At 34.3% G+C, this 19,618-nt stretch overlaps 2 protein-coding genes across 2 annotated transcripts in view; both read left to right on the top strand.

The window, feature by feature from the left end:
• The first annotated feature begins 5,917 nt into the window (after positions 1 to 5,917).
• LOC126750624 (uncharacterized) overlaps positions 5,918 to 19,618 on the top strand; it is a 353,062-nt gene continuing 339,361 nt past the window's right edge. The window contains exon 1 of the mRNA XM_050460277.1: positions 5,918 to 9,154. Within this exon, the coding sequence (XP_050316234.1) occupies positions 7,232 to 8,191 (960 nt within the window). The 5' untranslated portion in view covers positions 5,918 to 7,231 and the 3' untranslated portion in view covers positions 8,192 to 9,154. The remainder of the gene's footprint in view (positions 9,155 to 19,618) is intronic.
• Positions 14,057 to 19,618, top strand: part of LOC126750625 (CDP-diacylglycerol--inositol 3-phosphatidyltransferase) — a 48,537-nt gene continuing 42,975 nt past the window's right edge. Inside the window, exons 1-2 of the mRNA XM_050460278.1 lie at positions 14,057 to 14,224; positions 14,353 to 14,473. Coding sequence (XP_050316235.1) covers positions 14,065 to 14,224; positions 14,353 to 14,473 — 281 coding nt within the window. The 5' untranslated portion in view covers positions 14,057 to 14,064. The remainder of the gene's footprint in view (positions 14,225 to 14,352; positions 14,474 to 19,618) is intronic.

Raw genomic sequence — 19,618 nt, 5'->3', positions numbered from 1 at the left:
ATAGATACAATGATGCTAAATTGTATTTGCAAATATTTATAATTAAGTAAAGAGTATTTAAGTGTATAGATTTATTATCAATAATAGTTTAATATTAATTGTTGTTTCGAATTTTTAACTAATTATTAAGGTGACCCTAAAAAAACTGCGTTCTGAAACACAAATAATAAATGAAACCATCAAAACAATAATTTTACAATATATATTTCCACATTTTTCACTATTCCCCATTTTATCTGTTACCTGATTATCAAAAAACGATACCTAAACGTCTGCAATCAATACTGGGAAATCCAGCGCTAAAGGAAATTATTAGAATATTAAATTGAATATAGGTATCTATATTATGTAGAATTATTAGAAGAACTATTGTTCTACTTATCCCGCCAATCTTCCGGAGGAAAAAAGGTGGTCCCGCTACCTGGCAACTCTAGTTGCTACTTATAACATTAGTCTTACGGATGTGTACTCGGCGAAGGTATAAAATATGTATCGCATACGTATAGCCCATGTCATCTGTGTTGCCAGCCGCAGCTTATTGAGCGTGTTAGTTTGCATCATAATTTGAATGTAATTTAACCAGGCACGACTTGGACTGAAATTAAAGTAAGCAGGCAGTACGTGCTAATGGCAAGGTTTAATAAAATTGATTTGCCCATTAGCAAGAAATCAGATTAAGTTCCTGGTAAGTCTTTTCCACCATTGACCAAAAGTAATTAGTAAAAGAAAGCTAAGAGTCTAAAATCACAACCAGATGGCTAACTTTTTCCACTCTATAAATATTATTCTCATTGATACTTTAGGCAAAATCAAGAAAACTACTAGAAGTAAAATATGTTACGGAGCACTTCATTCAAATGCAGACCATTATTCAAAGACCACTTCGACCTAGTCTTGCCTAGATTAAATTGTTTTAAAAATTTTAATATCATCTGCATATGGAAGATAATTACAATGAATTACATAGCTGATGTCATTAGTAAAGAGCAAAAACAACAAGGGGCCACTATGGGAGCCTTGCGGTATCCCAGAATTAACCACAATCTCAGACGATAAGGATCGACCGACTCTCACATATTGCAACCTCCCAGACAGAAAGCATGCAAGAGACACCCTCCAATACCCATTAACTTAAGTCCGTCTAGTCAAGCGTTCGAAAAAGACCCACTTAGCGTAAGTTAATGGGACGATAAACGATTGCCTAGATGATCTTAAGCCCATAAAAGGAGGAGGGAGCACACGTAGGGGTTGGAGGGATCACACCACTGCTCGGCATAACCTATAAGAAATCAAGGCAAAGCCCTAGATGGAGCTACCTAGAGTTGCGGCCGCCGGATCCTCTTGAAAAGAAAAGTCTTGACCACATCAACTCATGGGGGAGCCGACTGTCGATGCGGCTTTTCTTTAATTCCTCATATAAATCACCCTAACACAACACTCATATACATAAGTAAAATCTGTATTGTTGTGACGAATTCATAATGAGTTACTTATTATATTGGGTATTACGTCACTTATAGCAAAAATCAATTTAGAAATTTTTATCTCATACGCTCAACAATCGAAAAGAAGAAGAAAATAGACTTATTCACGTATTTAAAAGAAATACGAACTCAAATCTGTAACGATACCGTTCGATATACTTATTTTAATTTAAGTTCAATAAGTTTTAAATACAATAATTACCTACTTTTTTTAAAAATACCTAATTTGAACCAACGTTTCGGTAGTTATATCTACTACCGTTATCAAGGTAATTAAAGTAAAATTAAATTAAATTAAAAATAAAATATACTTATCTTTCAAATTTTCAGTAATCCAGTCTCATCAAAATTTCTTCCTAATTCGAAAATACTTTATATACTTTTTTATATGATTTGACGGTTTATTAATAGTTTGACAAACTATTTTGAAAGATAACAAAAATTTCAAAGGTTACTTTTTTAAAAATTAAGGGGTGTGATCTTAATGTAAATTAATCATAGAAAATACATGAATATCAAATATTTTAAATCATTTCAAAAACTAAACCTTTCAATAAAAATGAATTTAATAAAAATGTAATCTATAAAATTCCTTGTATTTGTGGTAAATTTTATATAGGTGAAACCTGTAGACCATTACCAAAAAGAATTAATGAACATAAATCTTACATAAAAAACAATGATTTTCAAAAATCAAAAATTACACAACATGCATTCGACAATAACCACAGAATAGACTGGAATGCTTCCTCAATTTTAGCAAAGGAACCAATTTCAAAATTACGTAAGCTAAAGGAAAGTGCATTTATAATGTTAAATGAAGATAAATGCTTAGCTATTTGTTCGGTTGATTTTCATAATACATGGATTCCTTTGCTAAAGAGAGAAGTAGATCAGGGTATTCTTAAAATTAATTAATGATTTAAAATATTTGATATTCATGTATTTTCTATGATTAATTTACATTAAGATCACACCCCTTTAATTTTTAAAAAAGTAACCTTTGAAATTTTTGTTATCTTTCAAAATAGTTTGTCAAACTATTAATAAACCTTCAAACCATATAAAAAAGTATATAAAGTATTTTCGAATTAGGAAGAAATTTTGATGAGACTGGATTACTGAAAATTTGAAAGATAAGTATATTTTATTTTTAATTTAATTTAATTTTACTTTAATTACCTTGATAACGGTAGTAGATATAACTACCGAAACGTTGGTTCAAATTAGGTATTTTTAAAAAAAGTAGGTCTTCTTGTTGTTTTTTATCGTTTTTTAATTATAATATTCATAACAAAGTTAGGTAGGATATTGAAAAGAAGAAACGAGCTCAGAGATTAATAGATTGAACCTCAGCTCCTAGGTATATAAAAAAAAATCTATTATACCTCAAGTAAATTATTGTATTTAAAACTTATTGAACTTAAATTAAAATAAGTATATCGAACGGTATCGTTACAGATTTGAGTTCGTATTTCTTTTAAATACGTGAATAAGTCTATTTTCTTCTTCTTTTCAATTGTTGAGCATGTGAGATAAAAATTTCTAAATTGATTTTTGCTATAAGTGACGTAATACCCAATATAATAAGTAACTCACTCATATACATGTTATATTGGATCTTCCCATGCACGTGGGCGATCTTTCTCATGGGAAGCGCTAAGTCAGCATCCTTGAATCGGATCACACCATATTATGGAATCTACAGTTCTCACGTAGTCAGCAGTTAGATTTATTATAAATAGGTTTAAGTTTTATTGTAAAAATCAGATTAATTACAGAATAATTATAGGCAGAAACTATGCCAGTTTAAATTTTAATATTTAATAAATAGGTTTTTTTTTTAAAAAGTGGTTCTTGAGTTGTATGAGATAACAATTTGGCGCAGTCGAGGTAGGATCTGTCAACGCTATTAGAACAGGAGAATTCCCACTAGTAGCGGCGGATTTCATCCCTTAACAGAGGAGCCTGCCAAGAGAAGTCTAACTGGGACGTCTTTAGGAGGAACAAAAGCATTTTAACCACCTGGCAGTCGAACGAGAACACGGCTCTCATACAGTATTATTTTTTGTAAGTAAAGAATCGTCTCGTTTATATTATTTGTTTTTTGATTGATTTTAAACATTTTTATTATTATTTTTTTTGAGTGTTTTGATAATTCGAAACTGTTCGATTTTTCAAAAATATTTGTCCTTGAACCTATTCCCTGAAATAAAATAAAATTTATTAGATACTTAATTTTAACCAATTTTTCCTTAACGTACTCAAGTAATTGAATTGTTATATTTTCTTTTGCATTTTAAGTAAATTTAACAAAATGGCCGAACAAGGTCAAGAACATTTTCAAGATGCGAACATCAGTGTTGAGGTAGAGCCTTATAAGCTCTCTGAAATATTTTCAATTGTACCCGAGTTTGAGGGTGATCAAATTTTTTTAAGCAATTTTATCACGGCGTGCGATTGCGCATACGATATGGCAAACGCACAACAAAAAGTATTTTTAGTAATTCATATTAAAAATAAACTTAGAGGTAGGGCAGCGCAATTAATTAGTTCGCGTAACCCCATGTCATATATTGAAATTAAACAACTCTTGAATTTACATTTTGGTGACTCAAGAGACTTGTCTTCGGTTATACAAGACCTGCAACGTCTTAAGCAACTACCGGGCGAATCGCCACTTACATTCTTTAACCGTTTACAAGTTTTGAACGCAAAAATGCATTCGTGCATTCAAAAATCACCTTTATTAACAACTAAAGAACAAAAATTAGCACAAACCACATTAATTGAGACTATGGCTCTAAATACCTTGTTAACGGGGCTGGAACACCGTCTAGGACAACTCATTCGAGCTAGCAACCCTTCCAGACTTTTAGAAGCCCAATCCAGAATCCGTAGGGAGCTTCAGCTTTCATATTTTTAGAATCAGAAAACTTCGAAACCCCCTATGCAGAGGCCAACAACTCAACCAATGATACCAAGGCAAACCCAATTGCCTAAATGTGGAATTTGTGGTCGTATTGGTCATATTACCAATCAATGTCGTTTTAACTCGCCTTCTTATGGTGACTCACAGGCATTTCAACGTCATAATCCGAACCCACCAAATTTCCGTCATCAACCACAACAAGGTGTAAATGGAAATAGTTTTTTGCAACAACAATGGAAACCAGAACAGGAATTTTGGAAATGCTAATCCAAATCAGGTCCAAAATCGTCCTTTTTTTAGTCAAAACAAACCCCAGTATTCCCAGCCACAGCAGAGGACACACCATGTGCACTATGAACAACCCCAAGAGGAATACGACCCGAATGAATTTTTGCAATACGAGTCGGATCATCAATCCTATGCTGAAAATTCTGGCGATTACCATAATTATTCTCTTGATGCTCCTATTCATACTAATGACTATCAGGATTTTCTCACGCTTCCAACTACCAGCCAACCCCCAGAAAGCAACACCCAGGACCCAGTAGCCGAACTTCAGTCGCAGATACAGACCCTAAATCTGGACAACATGGACCTAAACCTAAACTTCCCGGAACAACACTTCATTTAAAATCCTTACTTACTGTAAATTCTAAAAACCTTTACTATATTAAGGATGCATCAAATAGATTTAAATTACTCATTGACACTGGTGCAGGCATTTCAATTTTTAAAGAAAAAACGGTTCAAAATGTACCCAAAAGATTCCCTGAAAACCTTACTATCCAAGGTATTACGAATCAAAAATTAACAATACAAGAATCTACTCTTGTTTCCTTTGGCCCTGGAGAGCCACATAAGGTGTATATTTACGACCTCGATATCGATTTTGGTGGAATACTAGGATTAGACTTTCTTGAACGTTATGAATGCGTAATAGATTCAAATGCAAAACAGCTATTAACAAACTCTAAATCTATTCCCCTGCATAAAGTTGAAAACATAAAATCAAGCGCAGAAAATGCTCAGCAAAAGACAGCACCTGTAAATTTAATTTCAATTGAACCCCGGACAGAGAAAATTCTTAAACTCAAGTGTAACTTGTCTAATACTGATGCCTTACTATACTCTGATCTAAAAGATAAAGTTAGGTTACCAAATGCAATGGTCAGAGTCAACGAACGTGGTGAATTTTTAACCACCATAGTTAATGCTAATGTCATACCAAAAACGGTTGATTTTTCAGAACTCAAAATAGAACCATTTAATGTTGACACAGACCAATGTAAAGAAAATATTTTAAACTTTAACTCAAAACCCAATAAAAAAAAGTTTTGATCGTAAAGCCAAAATACGAGATCAACTTCGACTTGAACATTTAAATGACGAAGAAAGGGAACTTGTTACTGATGTATGTCTAAACTTTTCTGACATATTTTACCTTGAAGGTGACCAACTAACGTTCACCAGCGAAATCAAACATAGTATCGATACCAATAATGCTCGACCTGTCTTCCCAAAATCTTATCGCTACCCCCAGGTTCATAAGGAAGAAGTTACAAAGCAAATTGGTAAAATGCTCGATCAAAATATCATTCGCCCCTCGACGTCTCCTTGGTTTTCCCCCGTATGGGTCGTACCCAAAAAACTTGACGCCTCTGGAGAACAAAAATGGAGAGTGGTGATTGATTACCGCAAACTCAATGAGCTCAGCGTTGGAGACAAGTATCCTCTTCCGAATTTTTCCGATCTTCTCGACCAGTTAGGGAAATGTCAGTACTTCACTACGCTCGATCTCGCTTTAGGGTTTCATCAGATCGAGATAAATCCAGACGACATTCCCAAGACAGCTTTTTCTGTAGAAAATGGTCATTTTGAATTCGTCCGAATGCCATTTGGCCTGAAGAACGCTCCATCTACCTTCCAGCGAGTTATGGACAACAATCTTCTTGGTATCCAGAACGAACGCTGCTTGGTTTACATGGACGACATAATAATTTATTCGCCTACTATTCATGAGCACATCGCTAGACTGAGGTTTTTAAACGTCTTCGTAAGGCAAATTTAAAAATTCAGCCTGACAAGTGCGAATTTCTTAGGAAGAAAGTCGCTTATTTGGGACATCTCATCACCCAGGACGGCGTTAAACCCAATCCTGCTAAAATTGAGCGTATCCAGAAAGTTTCCCATTCCTACCACCACCAAGGATGTCAAATCTTTCTTAGGTCTTGCGGGATATTACAGACGCTTAATTCCTAATTTCGCCAAAATCTCAAAACCTCTGACGACTCTTTTACAGAAAGACACTTCTTTTAAATTTGATTCTGAGTGTATGAATTCATTTAAAGATCTTAAAAAGTCTCTTGTATCCGATCCAATTCTTATATAACCAAACTTTGAGGAAACGTTTGCTCTGACAACCGATGCTAGTGCCTTCGCTATTGGAGCTGTACTCTCACAAGGACCTGTAGGAAAGGACCTCCCAATAGCCTATGCATCAAGGACTCTCTGTAGTGCCGAGACGAGATACTCCACTATAGAAAGAGAACTCTTAGCCATCGGGCTGTGAAACATTTCCGCCCATATCTCTACGGTCGTAAGTTTCTTCTAATTACTGATCATCGTCCTTTGACTTGGCTTTTCTCAATCAAGGATCCCGGCAGTAGATTAGCTCGTAGGCGCCTAAAACTAGAGGAGTACGACTATAAAATCGAATATAAGCCTGGTAAAATAAACAAAAATGCGGATGCTCTTTCAAGGGTAAAAATTAATCATGTCAAGGATTGTATAGATCTTCAATCAAACATTACTATCCATGCCGCCAATGAAGACCAGCCCTCTACTAGTAAAGAAACACCTCCTTCAAAATGAAGATGACGATAAAGAAATAACCCAAGACTACAATAGATTCGTAAATTTATACAGTACTCAGTCGATTATTGATTATTCAAAAATCGAAATTTCTAATTCACAACCTTTAGACAAATCACACAAAAACATCGTAAGTTTCTTTTGTCAAACTAAACTCGAAGATCTTCATTATAAAATAATAGACGATTTACTCGAAGAGAATATCGAATTTGAAACTCATAAAGTTAATATCCTGTCAAGCACAAGTGTAAAAAATCGAAAATATTTTATTTTTCTTTTGCCAGCTAATAAAGATTTAATTGCTCAACACCTTTTCTACGCTCTTTACACGTGCAGTAATGTATTTGACCTTACTCAAACTTATTGTGTTGAAAATAATCTTAACCTACCGGTTCTCGAATTATTTTCGTATATCTTTACCGACAAAGATATTAAATTAAGAATATGTCAAGGCATCATTTTAACACCAGATCAAGACCAAATCCCTATCATCTTAGATCAATACCACACAGGGAAAAATAATCTACACCGTGGCATAAACGAAACAGTCAGGCGTATAAAAGAAGGATATACCTGGCCTGGTTTAACTCGCGATGTAGAAGTTTTTATAAAAAAATTTGATATTTGTCAAAAGGTAAAAATTTATAGAAAAAATCTTAGTACTCCCCTTGTAATCACTGAAACCCCCAAAACACCGTTTGAAAGAATAAACATAGATCTTTTTGAATATCCGATTAGAAATTATGCATTAACTATTAGGGACGAATTAACTAAATTCACGCAAGCCTACCCCCTACTAGATAAAAAGGCATCTTCTGTAGTTAATACAATATTAATATTTTTTCAACACTACGGTACCCCTTTGCGGATCCATTCTGACCAAGGGCGAGAATTTTATCAATAGCCTTTTAAAAGATCTTTGTAAACTTTATGATATCAAACTAACGTTTTCCAGTGTAAGCCACCCCTAGTCAAATGGCTCGCTTGACAGATTTCACGCGACTGAACTGATTAGAGCCCATAGCGCTGAACACCCTGATGAAAATCCTTTTAATGTTCTGCCGTATGCGGTAATCTGCTACAACAACACTAAAAATAAAACTCATGGGTTTACACCCTACGCGCTTATTTTTGGACACACGTCCAGTAGACCACCGGAAACCTTATACAAGAAGAAATATGTCCGAGATTTAAATAATCGTATGGAATATTATTACAAACTCGCTCACTCTCGAACTAACGACAAGAAAGAAAAAGCTAAAATTCGATTTGACCGCATTGTAAATAGAAATAAATCAGAATATCAAGTAGGACAAAAAGTTTATATCAAAGAGTCGCAAATAACCACCAAAGCGCAAAACCTCTTTAATGGCCCCTTCGAAGTGTTAGAAGTTTATCAAAATTCTGCAAAATTGAAAAATTTAACAACTAATCAGACTTCTAAAGTCAATTTTGATTGTTTGAAGCCATACTATGACTAGAACAGTCCTATTTTATTTCAGATTTCTTTTGCTGATCCCAGCAGCGGTCACTCAATTCCTGCTTATGCCTGTAAATAACACGGTTGGTATATTTTTCCACGAAGAAGAAAAAGTAAGAGTGTCGAATAATAAATGGACCTTGCTTGTGTACAAAGACTTAGAGCCCTTAAGGCAAGCTATTAATCATAATGATAAGTTACTTTCTATCCTCTCTGACCTAACGGCTGACTTTTCTTCCCGTATTACCGCCTTTAAAAGTATTGTTCAAACTCATTTTAGTCTTCTTTCAAGAATCGCTGACTCTGTTAATCTTAAATTGTCAGAAGTTACGGCTGATACTAAAGACTATACCTATCCAATCAAACGCGGATTAATAAACGGAATAGGTAGTATCTTTAAATCAATAACCGGCAACTTAGATTCGTCTGACGGCGAATATTTTAATGAATGCATAGACAAATTATCGCACGATGAACGAGAATTTGAAACCCTGTTAAAAAACCAAATATCGGTAACGACGTCAGTTATTAAAAGTTTTAATTCAACCATACAAAAAATTCAAATAGATGAATTAACATTCAATCACGATATTGAACAAATAAAAACATCAATTATAGACATTTCAGATAAATGAAAGCCTAGTAAAAACTTTAGAGCTTTGCGAGTTTTTAATGGAAAGTTATGTTTATTTGGAAAGTTATTTAAATGATCTTTTAAACTCCGTAACGTTTGCTCGTGTAAAGATTTTACATAGCTCAATCATAAACCCAAGGGATTTGATCAATTCTCTACAAGAAGTCTCGCAATCTTTTTTTAAGAATAATTTACCGTTCCCCACCTACCTTCAATACGCTGCTCAGTATCGTGATGTAATAGAATTGCAAGCCTTTCAAACTGAAAACAAAATAGTATTTGTGCTTAACATTCCATTACTTGAACCTGAAACCTATACCCTATACCGAAACTTTCCTATCCCAATTTTGGATAATCGAACAGGTCTCTCTCATGTAATTCCAACAATAAATAAATACATTGCGCGTGATGACGATTCTCTACTGTACATTTTACCTCCAAGCCTGGATAACTGCAAACTGGTTCAAATCAATAGCTACATTTGTTCCAACTTCCTACAATATCCTATAGATAGCGATGCAATATGTAAGGCACAGCTACTGAGGCAGAGTACCCAGTTACCGATCACTTGTCAAACTTCCATTCTCCAGACGTCAGACTATCATGTGCAAGAGTTGGACCAAAACTACTGGCTAATAACCGTCTCAGGACCCCTACCAGTAACCATCCAGTGTGGAAAAACAGAAGTTGCGACGAAAATCATCCGAGAGAACACCCTTCTCAGACTCCAACCAGAATGCAACTCCTTTATTGGCAGTACCAGGGTTCACTCTAAGTACCCAATAGAAGTCTACAAAAATGTTACCTATAGAAGTCATCCTGTCTTGATACCATACGACTGTTGCAAGAGCTTCTTCCCAACCAAGTTCCATGTTCCCGAACTCAAGCCCCTTAAGCTCAGCAACCTCAACGCTGACGACCTGAATGTGGCTCAACATAAGCTAAATCAGTACTCCGAGCAACTGGAGAAGCTAATCGAAGAGCCCTTTATAACCAAGCATGTCCACTGGTTTACTATCCTGACAATAATTTTGGTAGTAACCCTCATCGTTTTGTACATATTCTGCAAGTGTCGACATCGCAAGCCCCTTAGACTAAGCCTTCCTGCAACCGATGACTCACCACCACGACCAAGACCTGGAACCGATCTACTAAAAAGACTGGTCCCCAAGAGACGAACCAGCATCCATCCAGGAGACCCGATCCAGGAAGAAACCATCCACTTCAGCTCAATTTAAAAGTTTTTGCATAGCATCAACTTTTTTATTTGATGGGGAGCTGTTATATTGGATCTTCCCATGCACATGGGCGACCTTGCTTATGCGAACCTCTAAGTCAGCATCCTTGAATCCGATCACACCATATTATGGAATCTACAGTTATCACGTAGTCAGCAGTTAAATTTATTATAAATAGGTTTAAGTTTTATTGTAAAAATTAGAATAATTACAGAATAATTATAGGCAGAAACTATGCCAGTTTAAATTTTAATATTTAATAAATAGATTTTTTTTAAAAAGTGGTTCTTGAGTTGTGTGAGATAACATACATAAGCACATGCACTAGGTGCAAAACACAACACATTCCACCAACCCCAAAAAAAAACTTTGAATTTACAGAAAAGAGACATAGGCAAAAAAAAAAGCCCACAGGTAAGACATCTCATCTCTGAGATGAAGAGGACCAAGGCTGAGCTCCACTCGAAACTCCGAACTGGTTTAACCTTCATTTCATGGTGAGCAGAGAGGTCGCCGGTCATGTCGAGGAGGCCAGGTGAACACTCTTCTTGGAACTGGTCACTGTCCGAGCTTTTCGACTAATTTCGAGTGACTATTCGGCGAACGCCCACCTCGCCGAGTACCGCAGCCGCAGCCTCCAAGCCACTAGAAGGGAAGCCTTAGATAGGTAAGCGGGCTACCTCTACACCCATGGACGTCCCCATGGCGCAATTAAGGGTAAGTCAGTAAATCTCCAACATAGTCGAGACGCAACTGCCGAATTGACGAGCATCATGACTGGTAAGGCGGGAGAGATTATATTAATACAAGAACCTTACTTTTTAGGGAACAAATAAGAGAACTAGCTTCAAACTTATAGCCGGTGTTGAAGGAGACTCGAGACCCAGAACGTGTCTTTTAGCATTAGCAAAATAAGGTAACAGCCCTAATATGGCAATTACGGCGAACAAAAGGTACAAGATGGGGTCTAAAACCCCATGTTCTCTAGTGGCTTTATACTGCATTCATACGACCGAGGATCTCATATGAATCCAGGTATGGTGGCCAGCCGTGGTGAGGTTACTTACGCCCAAAAGCTGACCAGACTGCAAAGACTGGTCGTTACTGGAGCCATGAGAATAACACCTGCAGCACCACTAAATATTCTTCTTGGGCTGCTGTACCTTCCAGTCTGGATTGAGGGGGAGGGCATAGCAACACATAAAAGAATGAAACGAACACAGGAGAATCCTTTCCACTAGGGAAATATACCACAATTTTCCAAGCCGAGGTGTTTGTTATACTTGAAGTAGCAAACAAACGAGAAGCATTGGAAGGTAACGAGGCAATTTGCATCTATTCTGATAGTCAAGCTGCCCTCAAGGCGATCCAGAGACCCAGGGTTAGTTAAGCGTTAGTCCAGGAATGCAGAGACGCATTGGAAAGACTTGCAGCACACAAAGAAGTGAGACTGAGGTGATTCCCAAGACACCAGGGTGTCGAAGGCAATGAGCGGGCCAACAAACTGGCTAGACAAGCCGTTCTGTTAGCCTCTTCGTACGTCCCAAACCTTATCTCGGTCTCAGTAAAAAACATTCTCCCAGAAACTTAATAAATGGGCCTGGGAAAAAACAAGGAAGAGTTCGAGACAGGATGTAGACAGGCCAAGGAAATGATACCAGATATGTATTCAGCAATATTGGTGGCAGTTAATTTGCCTACACAAAGACTTGTCACTAAGAGATTTAAGACAGGTCTCAGCCAACTGTGCAGTGACGAGCTTATCAAAAACCTTAGCCGTGGTTGAATGAATACTTGCTCTCCTCTAATGTTATACTTTGCTCTAGACTTATGAATTGGCTGAAAATAGCTTCTTTTCCAAAAGCTTAAAAAATTTCCTCTAAGAAGAAACATGTTGAAAAGTTTAAATAAAAGATAGGAGAGAGTGCAAACACAATGCTTAAGTATGAAGCCTGGAATACCATCCGAGCCAGAGGACGTTGAGTTGTTTAAGTGAGTCAACTCTGTAAATATATTTACAAAGTTGTTTGTACAGAGTTGTTGTATTCGAGATAGCGTTCATATCCAAAATTTGATCTGGAATGGAATAGTCTGACACTGGTAAATCATTATCAGTGTACACCGTTCTAAAAAAAGAAGCGCAAACAGATTAGCAGTTTCTTGGCCATTGGAGCTCATGTTACCCCTGTAGTTCATTACCATGCGTAAGTTATTTGTTTTAAGGAGATTATTCAAGTGCTTCCAGAAAACTCAAGGCTGAGCTTTAAGATCGATCTTTGTCACTTAGCATTATAGCTTTTGTCAATAGCATTACAAGCATTACAGTTATATATATTGAAAATAATGCCTAACACATAATAGACACAATTTTTTCATCTAAAAATAAAACGGTTTCTTTTGTCCTATAGACCATTTTGATGTGTATATGGCCCTATTGTTATTGCAGTACATTAACTCAGGTATGTTGAATAATGCTGAAGACTTATTTTATCCTAATCAATATCTTGTGCTAACACTGCAAATATTTTAACACTGCAATCAAATTTTACTTTGTAATTAATTCCATCATTGCATTATTTAATTGCAATCCCTAAAGCAAACATCTAAGCACTGAAAACGATTTAATTTTTATTTATAAACTTTTGAATGGCCTCGTGATTTGTCCCGAACTACTTAATAAAATTTCATTTAATATTCCACACCGTAACTTGAGGGTAAACCGATTGTTTTCTTTGACTCATCATCGTACCAACTATGCTATGCACTCGCCTGTCGAAAGAACCTTGAGGCTAGTAAACTCTACTGGAATTGAAGTTTTGGAATTTCCTTATTGCATTTTAGGGGTCTTATTAAGAATTTTTAGGATTTTGTTTTTTGAAATAATTTGCCAAAGTACATTTGATCATTGTCATTGATAATAATTTATTTGGTTTTTTGTTAGCTAATTTTGCATTGTCAATTGTTCAGATTTTGAAAGATTATTATTACTACTTGTAAAACAGTTTAATTCTCCTTGTTATTAAGATTAAGTCTGATAATTATTATAATTATTAATTAGTGTTTAGGTAGTCAGCTTTTATTTCTTTTTCAGAAATATTAATATTTTTTGTAATGGGGTTAATCCCGTGTATTGATTAAATATACTGATACAAATTTATCGAAAAGAAACTAATGGCTTTTTAGATTAGGGGTTTCTTTAGATATTACGATAAGTCATACAACGTTGGAATTACTTGTTTAATAAAATTTTAATTTACCGCCTTAATTTGGCCAGACCTAACAATTTCAAATTAGTTATAACAGTTTACCGTGGTAAGCGAGAGGGCGCTCATCAGATCTGTCATAAGAAGTTCCATCAGCTTGCATGGCTCCTCTATTTCTCTATATTTTGTGGATATGAGTGGGAGTAGTGAGAAAAGGGAGGGATGGAAATCAAAATACTAAGACTAATAATCGATTTATTTTTCAGTAAGTTAATTATTGTTTTTTATAAAAACAATAAGTTTTTTATAAAAACAATAAGACAAATCAATATGAGTGAGACCGTGGGGGAAAATATCTTCATTTTTGTGCCAAATATTATCGGTAAGTACCATGCCCAAAGGAAAAAGCACACAATCACAATTCACAGCATTTTATGTTTCTTTTTTTTAATATATTATTCAATAAATATGTTTTTACTTTAAAATCTATTAAGACGTCATTTATTTCAGGATATGCAAGGATTATATTGGCAATTATTGCCTTTTATTTCATGCCAACAAACTATATCATTGCTTCTACATGCTATGTGGTGTCTGCCTTGCTTGATGCTTTTGATGGACATGCAGCAAGGTATGGATTAACAACTACTTAGAAATTAAATTAAGTTTTAAGAAATGCGTTATTATTAATAAAAATTATTAACAACTTACAGCAAAAACTGATTAACTAAATTCCTTAGATCTAATATGATTATTTTCCCTATATTTATTTTTATTAAATTATCCTGGGGTTATTAGCAATTTAAATTCAATTTAACTTCTTATAATACATATAACCCATAGTAAGCTTGTAAGCTAATCTTTTTAATAATAATAATAAACTGGTTTATTTATTTCAAATAACATAAATACATTAAAAAAATAGCTTATAATGCAAAATACATAATGGTATGGAATAAAAAACTGCATCAGATTTTCCAAATAGTGACTGCTGCTAGCACCAAAGATTCATTAAATTTTTAAAATTATCATTTATAACTATCCTATATACTTACAAAATACTAATTATGAAGCTAGAACCAGTTATATACATATACAGATTAAATTACAAAGCTTAAGCAGGCCCACCGAGAGGGGGAAGAATCAAGGTAATTCCCCTGGGTCTAAGGTTTTTTAGCTCTCACTCCCATGATTTCCTGGTCTTTATGCTCAAAAACTTGTTTGCTTCAATTCATTGATTTGACTCATGGATAATCATGGAGTTCATTATTATAATAGATTAATAGTTATTTATAAAAATAGATTAATAGTTATTTATAAAAATAGATTAATAGTTATTTATAAAAATTATTCTTGTTTTGGCTTCTGCTCCCTAAGGGCAATTTGCCAGCTCATTAGGTGGTGCTCAGGTTGTGCCTGGCTCTAAACCATATCTCAAACATTCTTTGGATGACTAACTTTTCATTTTTAAACTGAAAATTCCAATTTTAATGTGTATATTCCACTTTTGATTTGGACCTTCCACTTTTAGGCTGGACCTTCCACTTTTAAACTAGACCTTTCACTTTTAAACTGGAAATTCCACTTTTAAACTGGAAGTTTCAATTTTAAACTGGAAATTCCACTTTTAAACTGGAATTGCCACTGGAATTAAAATCTAGGACTTATGAGATACATACTCTGAATAAAAATTGGCAGTTAGTTGAGGTGTAAAGTTGGTGATGGTTCTAAGTTTGATAACTATTTTTAAGTGTAGTGCAAAGTAAAAGTGAAGAAAAATGACAAATACCAAACTTAAAGATAATAAGGTCTTATTTTTCACTTGGGCTGCAACATTACAAACTGAGAACTGTCCTGGGAGTACTACATAATATATTTATAAGTGAACATCATCTTCACAGGTTTTTAAACAAGTGTGGCCTGTACAGAAGAAAGTATACTTCCAATATTGAGCAAGTAGTACATTTTCTTGAACATGAGATTGAAAGTTCCAGGAAACTACATGGATATAAATGGATGCAATTACGGGGGTTGCAAAACAATTTGATTGTCTCTCAAGAGATTGTGCAAATATTATTGCAAATATTAGTTCCTCGTGGGGTTCAAATGAGACGCAGACGGCATTTGCGCCGCGGCAGATACAGTGATAAAGGACCAAATTATTTATGGCACATAGATTGTTATGATAAGCTTAAGCCATATGGAATTTGTATTAGTGGAGGTATTAATGGTTTCTCAAGGCATATTTTTATGGCTTAAAGCCGGTAAAAATAGCAATTGTCTCAAAATTATTGCAGGTAACATTGTAACAAGTATTGGAGGTTGCCCATTGAAGCTTCGAGCAAATATGGGAACAGAAAACTGTAATGTGGAACAATTACAGGTATTTTTAAGGGAAAAGCCAGTGCTCCATGACAAACAGTCCACTAAGCCCATTTTTGTAAAGAAAAAGTCACCATACTTGAGACTTCAGAGAATTGAAGAATGTTAGTTAAAGTTCTTCAATTCTCTGAAGTTAAAGATGACAATTTATTTAATGGAACTTTTATAGACAAAGCACTTATTCAACTTTGTTTTTTAAAAATTATTCAGGTAAAGTGATCTAATATATTGAACATCTTAGACTTTTACCCATTTAACTAATATTTACTTCCAGGATGAATTAGATACTATATTTATTTATTTTTTATTTTTATTATTTTTTTATTTATTTTATGGGATCAAACCCATTACAACAGTAAATTAAATACAAAATCAATTGAACCTAACCATACTTAACAGTAAAATACTAACTATTAAGCAGTAATAAAGCCTACTTATAAATGTAAAATACCGAAAATAGTTTTATAACTTAAATCAATATAACAGAATTCTAAAAATACTAAAAACATACCCTACTAAAGTATAATATTCAGCATTGCACTAACAAAAAAAAAAAAAAACAATTTCTCTTATTTGACTCTTAAATCTATATAAGGAAATGCCCAAAATTTCAACCTCCCTAGTATTGACAATTCTTAGAGTTCTTTCAATAGGAGCATGTAATGCATAATTGGCGCTATGAAATGGTAATGAAAAGACACGATACTGCCTTAAATTCCTAGATGGAATATTAAATTGTATTGTCATCAGAAGTTCTGGACAAATTATCTGACCATTCAATAATTTATACAAAAAAATTAAATCTGCATATATCCGTCTTTGTCTTAATGTCTTCATATCAAGCATTTCTAAAACAATATCATAAACATGATCATCCGGAATTCTTATTCGAAGTTTATAGAGACAAAACCTAATAAATTTGTTCTGAACTCTTTCCAAGGACAAGCAATTATTCATGTAAAAGGGCGACCATATCACTGAGCCATATTCCAGCAATGAAACAACCAATGACATGTATAACCTCTTACAGGTCTCTATAGAAAATTCTTTACAGTTCCTTAGTACAAAACCCAGATTCTTAGAGGATTTGAGAACAATATTGTTTATGTGTGCATTAAAGTTTAAATGAACATCAAACGAGATACCAAGATCTTTAACTATGCTGCAATATTGAAGTGTACTTCCTTGAATGTTATATGAAATGACAACCTTTTTAGTTCTCTTGAGAAAACTTATATAATTGCATTTGCTTACATTCAAAAACAAATTGTTGTTAACACACCACTCATTCAATCTATCCAAATCACTTTGCAACAAAATCTGGTCAAGTATTGATAAAATCTCTCTAAAAAACTTCAAATCATCAGCAAATAAAAGGAAGTCACTGTTCTCAAAACAGGCACCAATATCATTCACAAAAATATTAAAGAGCAAAGGTGAACAGTGCCCACCTTGTGGAACACCTGAAGTGACATTAATATAGCTTGATCTTGCATTACCTATTCGTGCCTGCTGGGTCCTTCCTGACAGGGAATTTACAAACCAATTCACCATAAGATTAGAAAATCCAAAAATATCCAACTTTTTTGCCAAAATACTATGGTCAACTCTGTCAAACGCCTTGGAGAAGTCAGTGTAGATTACATCCATCTGACATCCCCTCTCCAAGGCATTCAACAGATTCTGCTGAAACACTAACAAATTAGTCACAGTAGACTCTCCAGAAATAAATCCATGTTGTTCGCTAAGTAACAACTCTTTACAATAAAAATATAATTGATCATAGATAAGACTGTCCAGGAGCTTCGGAATGGCTGATTGTATACGAACACTTCTTGTAATTCTCGATTTTGCTATTGTCGCCAGATTTAAAAATTGGCATTACAAAACTATGTTTCCACAAGGTTGGAAAAATTGCAGAATCTAAAGATCTTTTAAAAATTATAAAAAGAGGGTATGAAATAGTACATACACACTTTATAAGAAAATAATTCGGAATGCCATCGGGTCCTGAACTAACTTTGGGTGGCAACTTGGTAGTTTTATCAAAAATCAACCCAACGGAAAGGGTGGGATTAGGAATGGTCATATTTAACTTTGCTTGCTGATTGATAAAAGCACCATTATTGTTTATATTATTAATAGGACTATAGACTGTTGAAAAAAACTGGGCAAAACCTTTAGCTATCTGTTCACAGCCAACGAACTCATTATCATTATAATACATTAAATTAGGAAGTTTATTAATTGATCTTTTATTGTTTATGTTATACCAAAAACTTTTAGGGTTAGTGTAGAGTAGTTGGTCTAAGTTTGAAATATAATTATCATAACAAATATCAGTCAGTTTTACATCTAGCCCTAATGTTTGAAAAAGTAATATAATCTGCCACATTATGACTGACCCTGTAGCATTTGTGTGCAATTTTCTTTTGCCTAACTAAATATCTTAATTCAGCTGAAAACTAACTAGGAAACTTTGAAGTTTTGTATCTCTTTAGGGGAACAAAAAGTGCTATAGCCATATCCAGTATATGATAAAAATGTGAGACTGCTATATTAATGTCTGCTGAGCTTAAAACCAAGTTCCATTTAATTCTACATAAGTAATTATTAATACCAATATAATCACCCATTTTAAAATCATAATAAAACTCTACATAGTTTAAATTCGAGTTTCACAACTAAAATCAATTTCAAAATTATACCCTTTGTGATTTAATGACCCCTCAAAAAGACAATCAACTGCTTCCATTACAGCAATAGTTTGCTTGCTTGAAAAAATTAGATCTAAATAAACAAGCCTGTCATTTGGAATTGTAATATTCTGATAAAAACTCAAACAAGCATAATGCTGACCTAAAACTAGACCCGCCGAGTTTAAAGGACAAGTCACCACCACACCATTGTCGTCAAAGTCAAAGTCAAAAATAGCTTTATTGTTACATAACATCATCTGTTGTTAACAAAGCATTATATAAAATCTTAAAGATAGTTGACAACATAATCTTTTACAAAAATATAAAAATTTTAACAATTCTTACATACATAGAATATAGAACACACCCAAAGAAAGGGTAGTAAGAATTCACATTACGCTGCGCAAAATTCTTCACTGTCAAAAGATTGTATTTAAAAACTCGTCTACAGAATAAAATGCTTTAGCAAGCAAGAGTTTCTTTATATTTTTCCTAAAACGTTTTTCACAATTTATTAGCCTTATATAAAGGGGTAGGTGGTTAAAAAGTCTTCTGCCCCCATATACAAAAGAGGACTTAATCTGCTCACTTTTTGGGATAGGTAGAGGTAAAGAGAAGGTTGTTCGGAGATTGTAACCCGAGGAGGGGGGGCCAAGTTGATGGCGATATTTTTTGTGGATAAGACAAACAGTCTC

Source organism: Anthonomus grandis, chromosome 2 (genome assembly GCF_022605725.1).
Source record: "Anthonomus grandis grandis chromosome 2, icAntGran1.3, whole genome shotgun sequence".
NCBI lineage: Eukaryota > Metazoa > Arthropoda > Insecta > Coleoptera > Curculionidae > Anthonomus > Anthonomus grandis.
The sequence above is the reverse complement of the archived record's forward strand: the minus strand, read 5'-3'. Positions and strand labels throughout refer to the sequence as shown.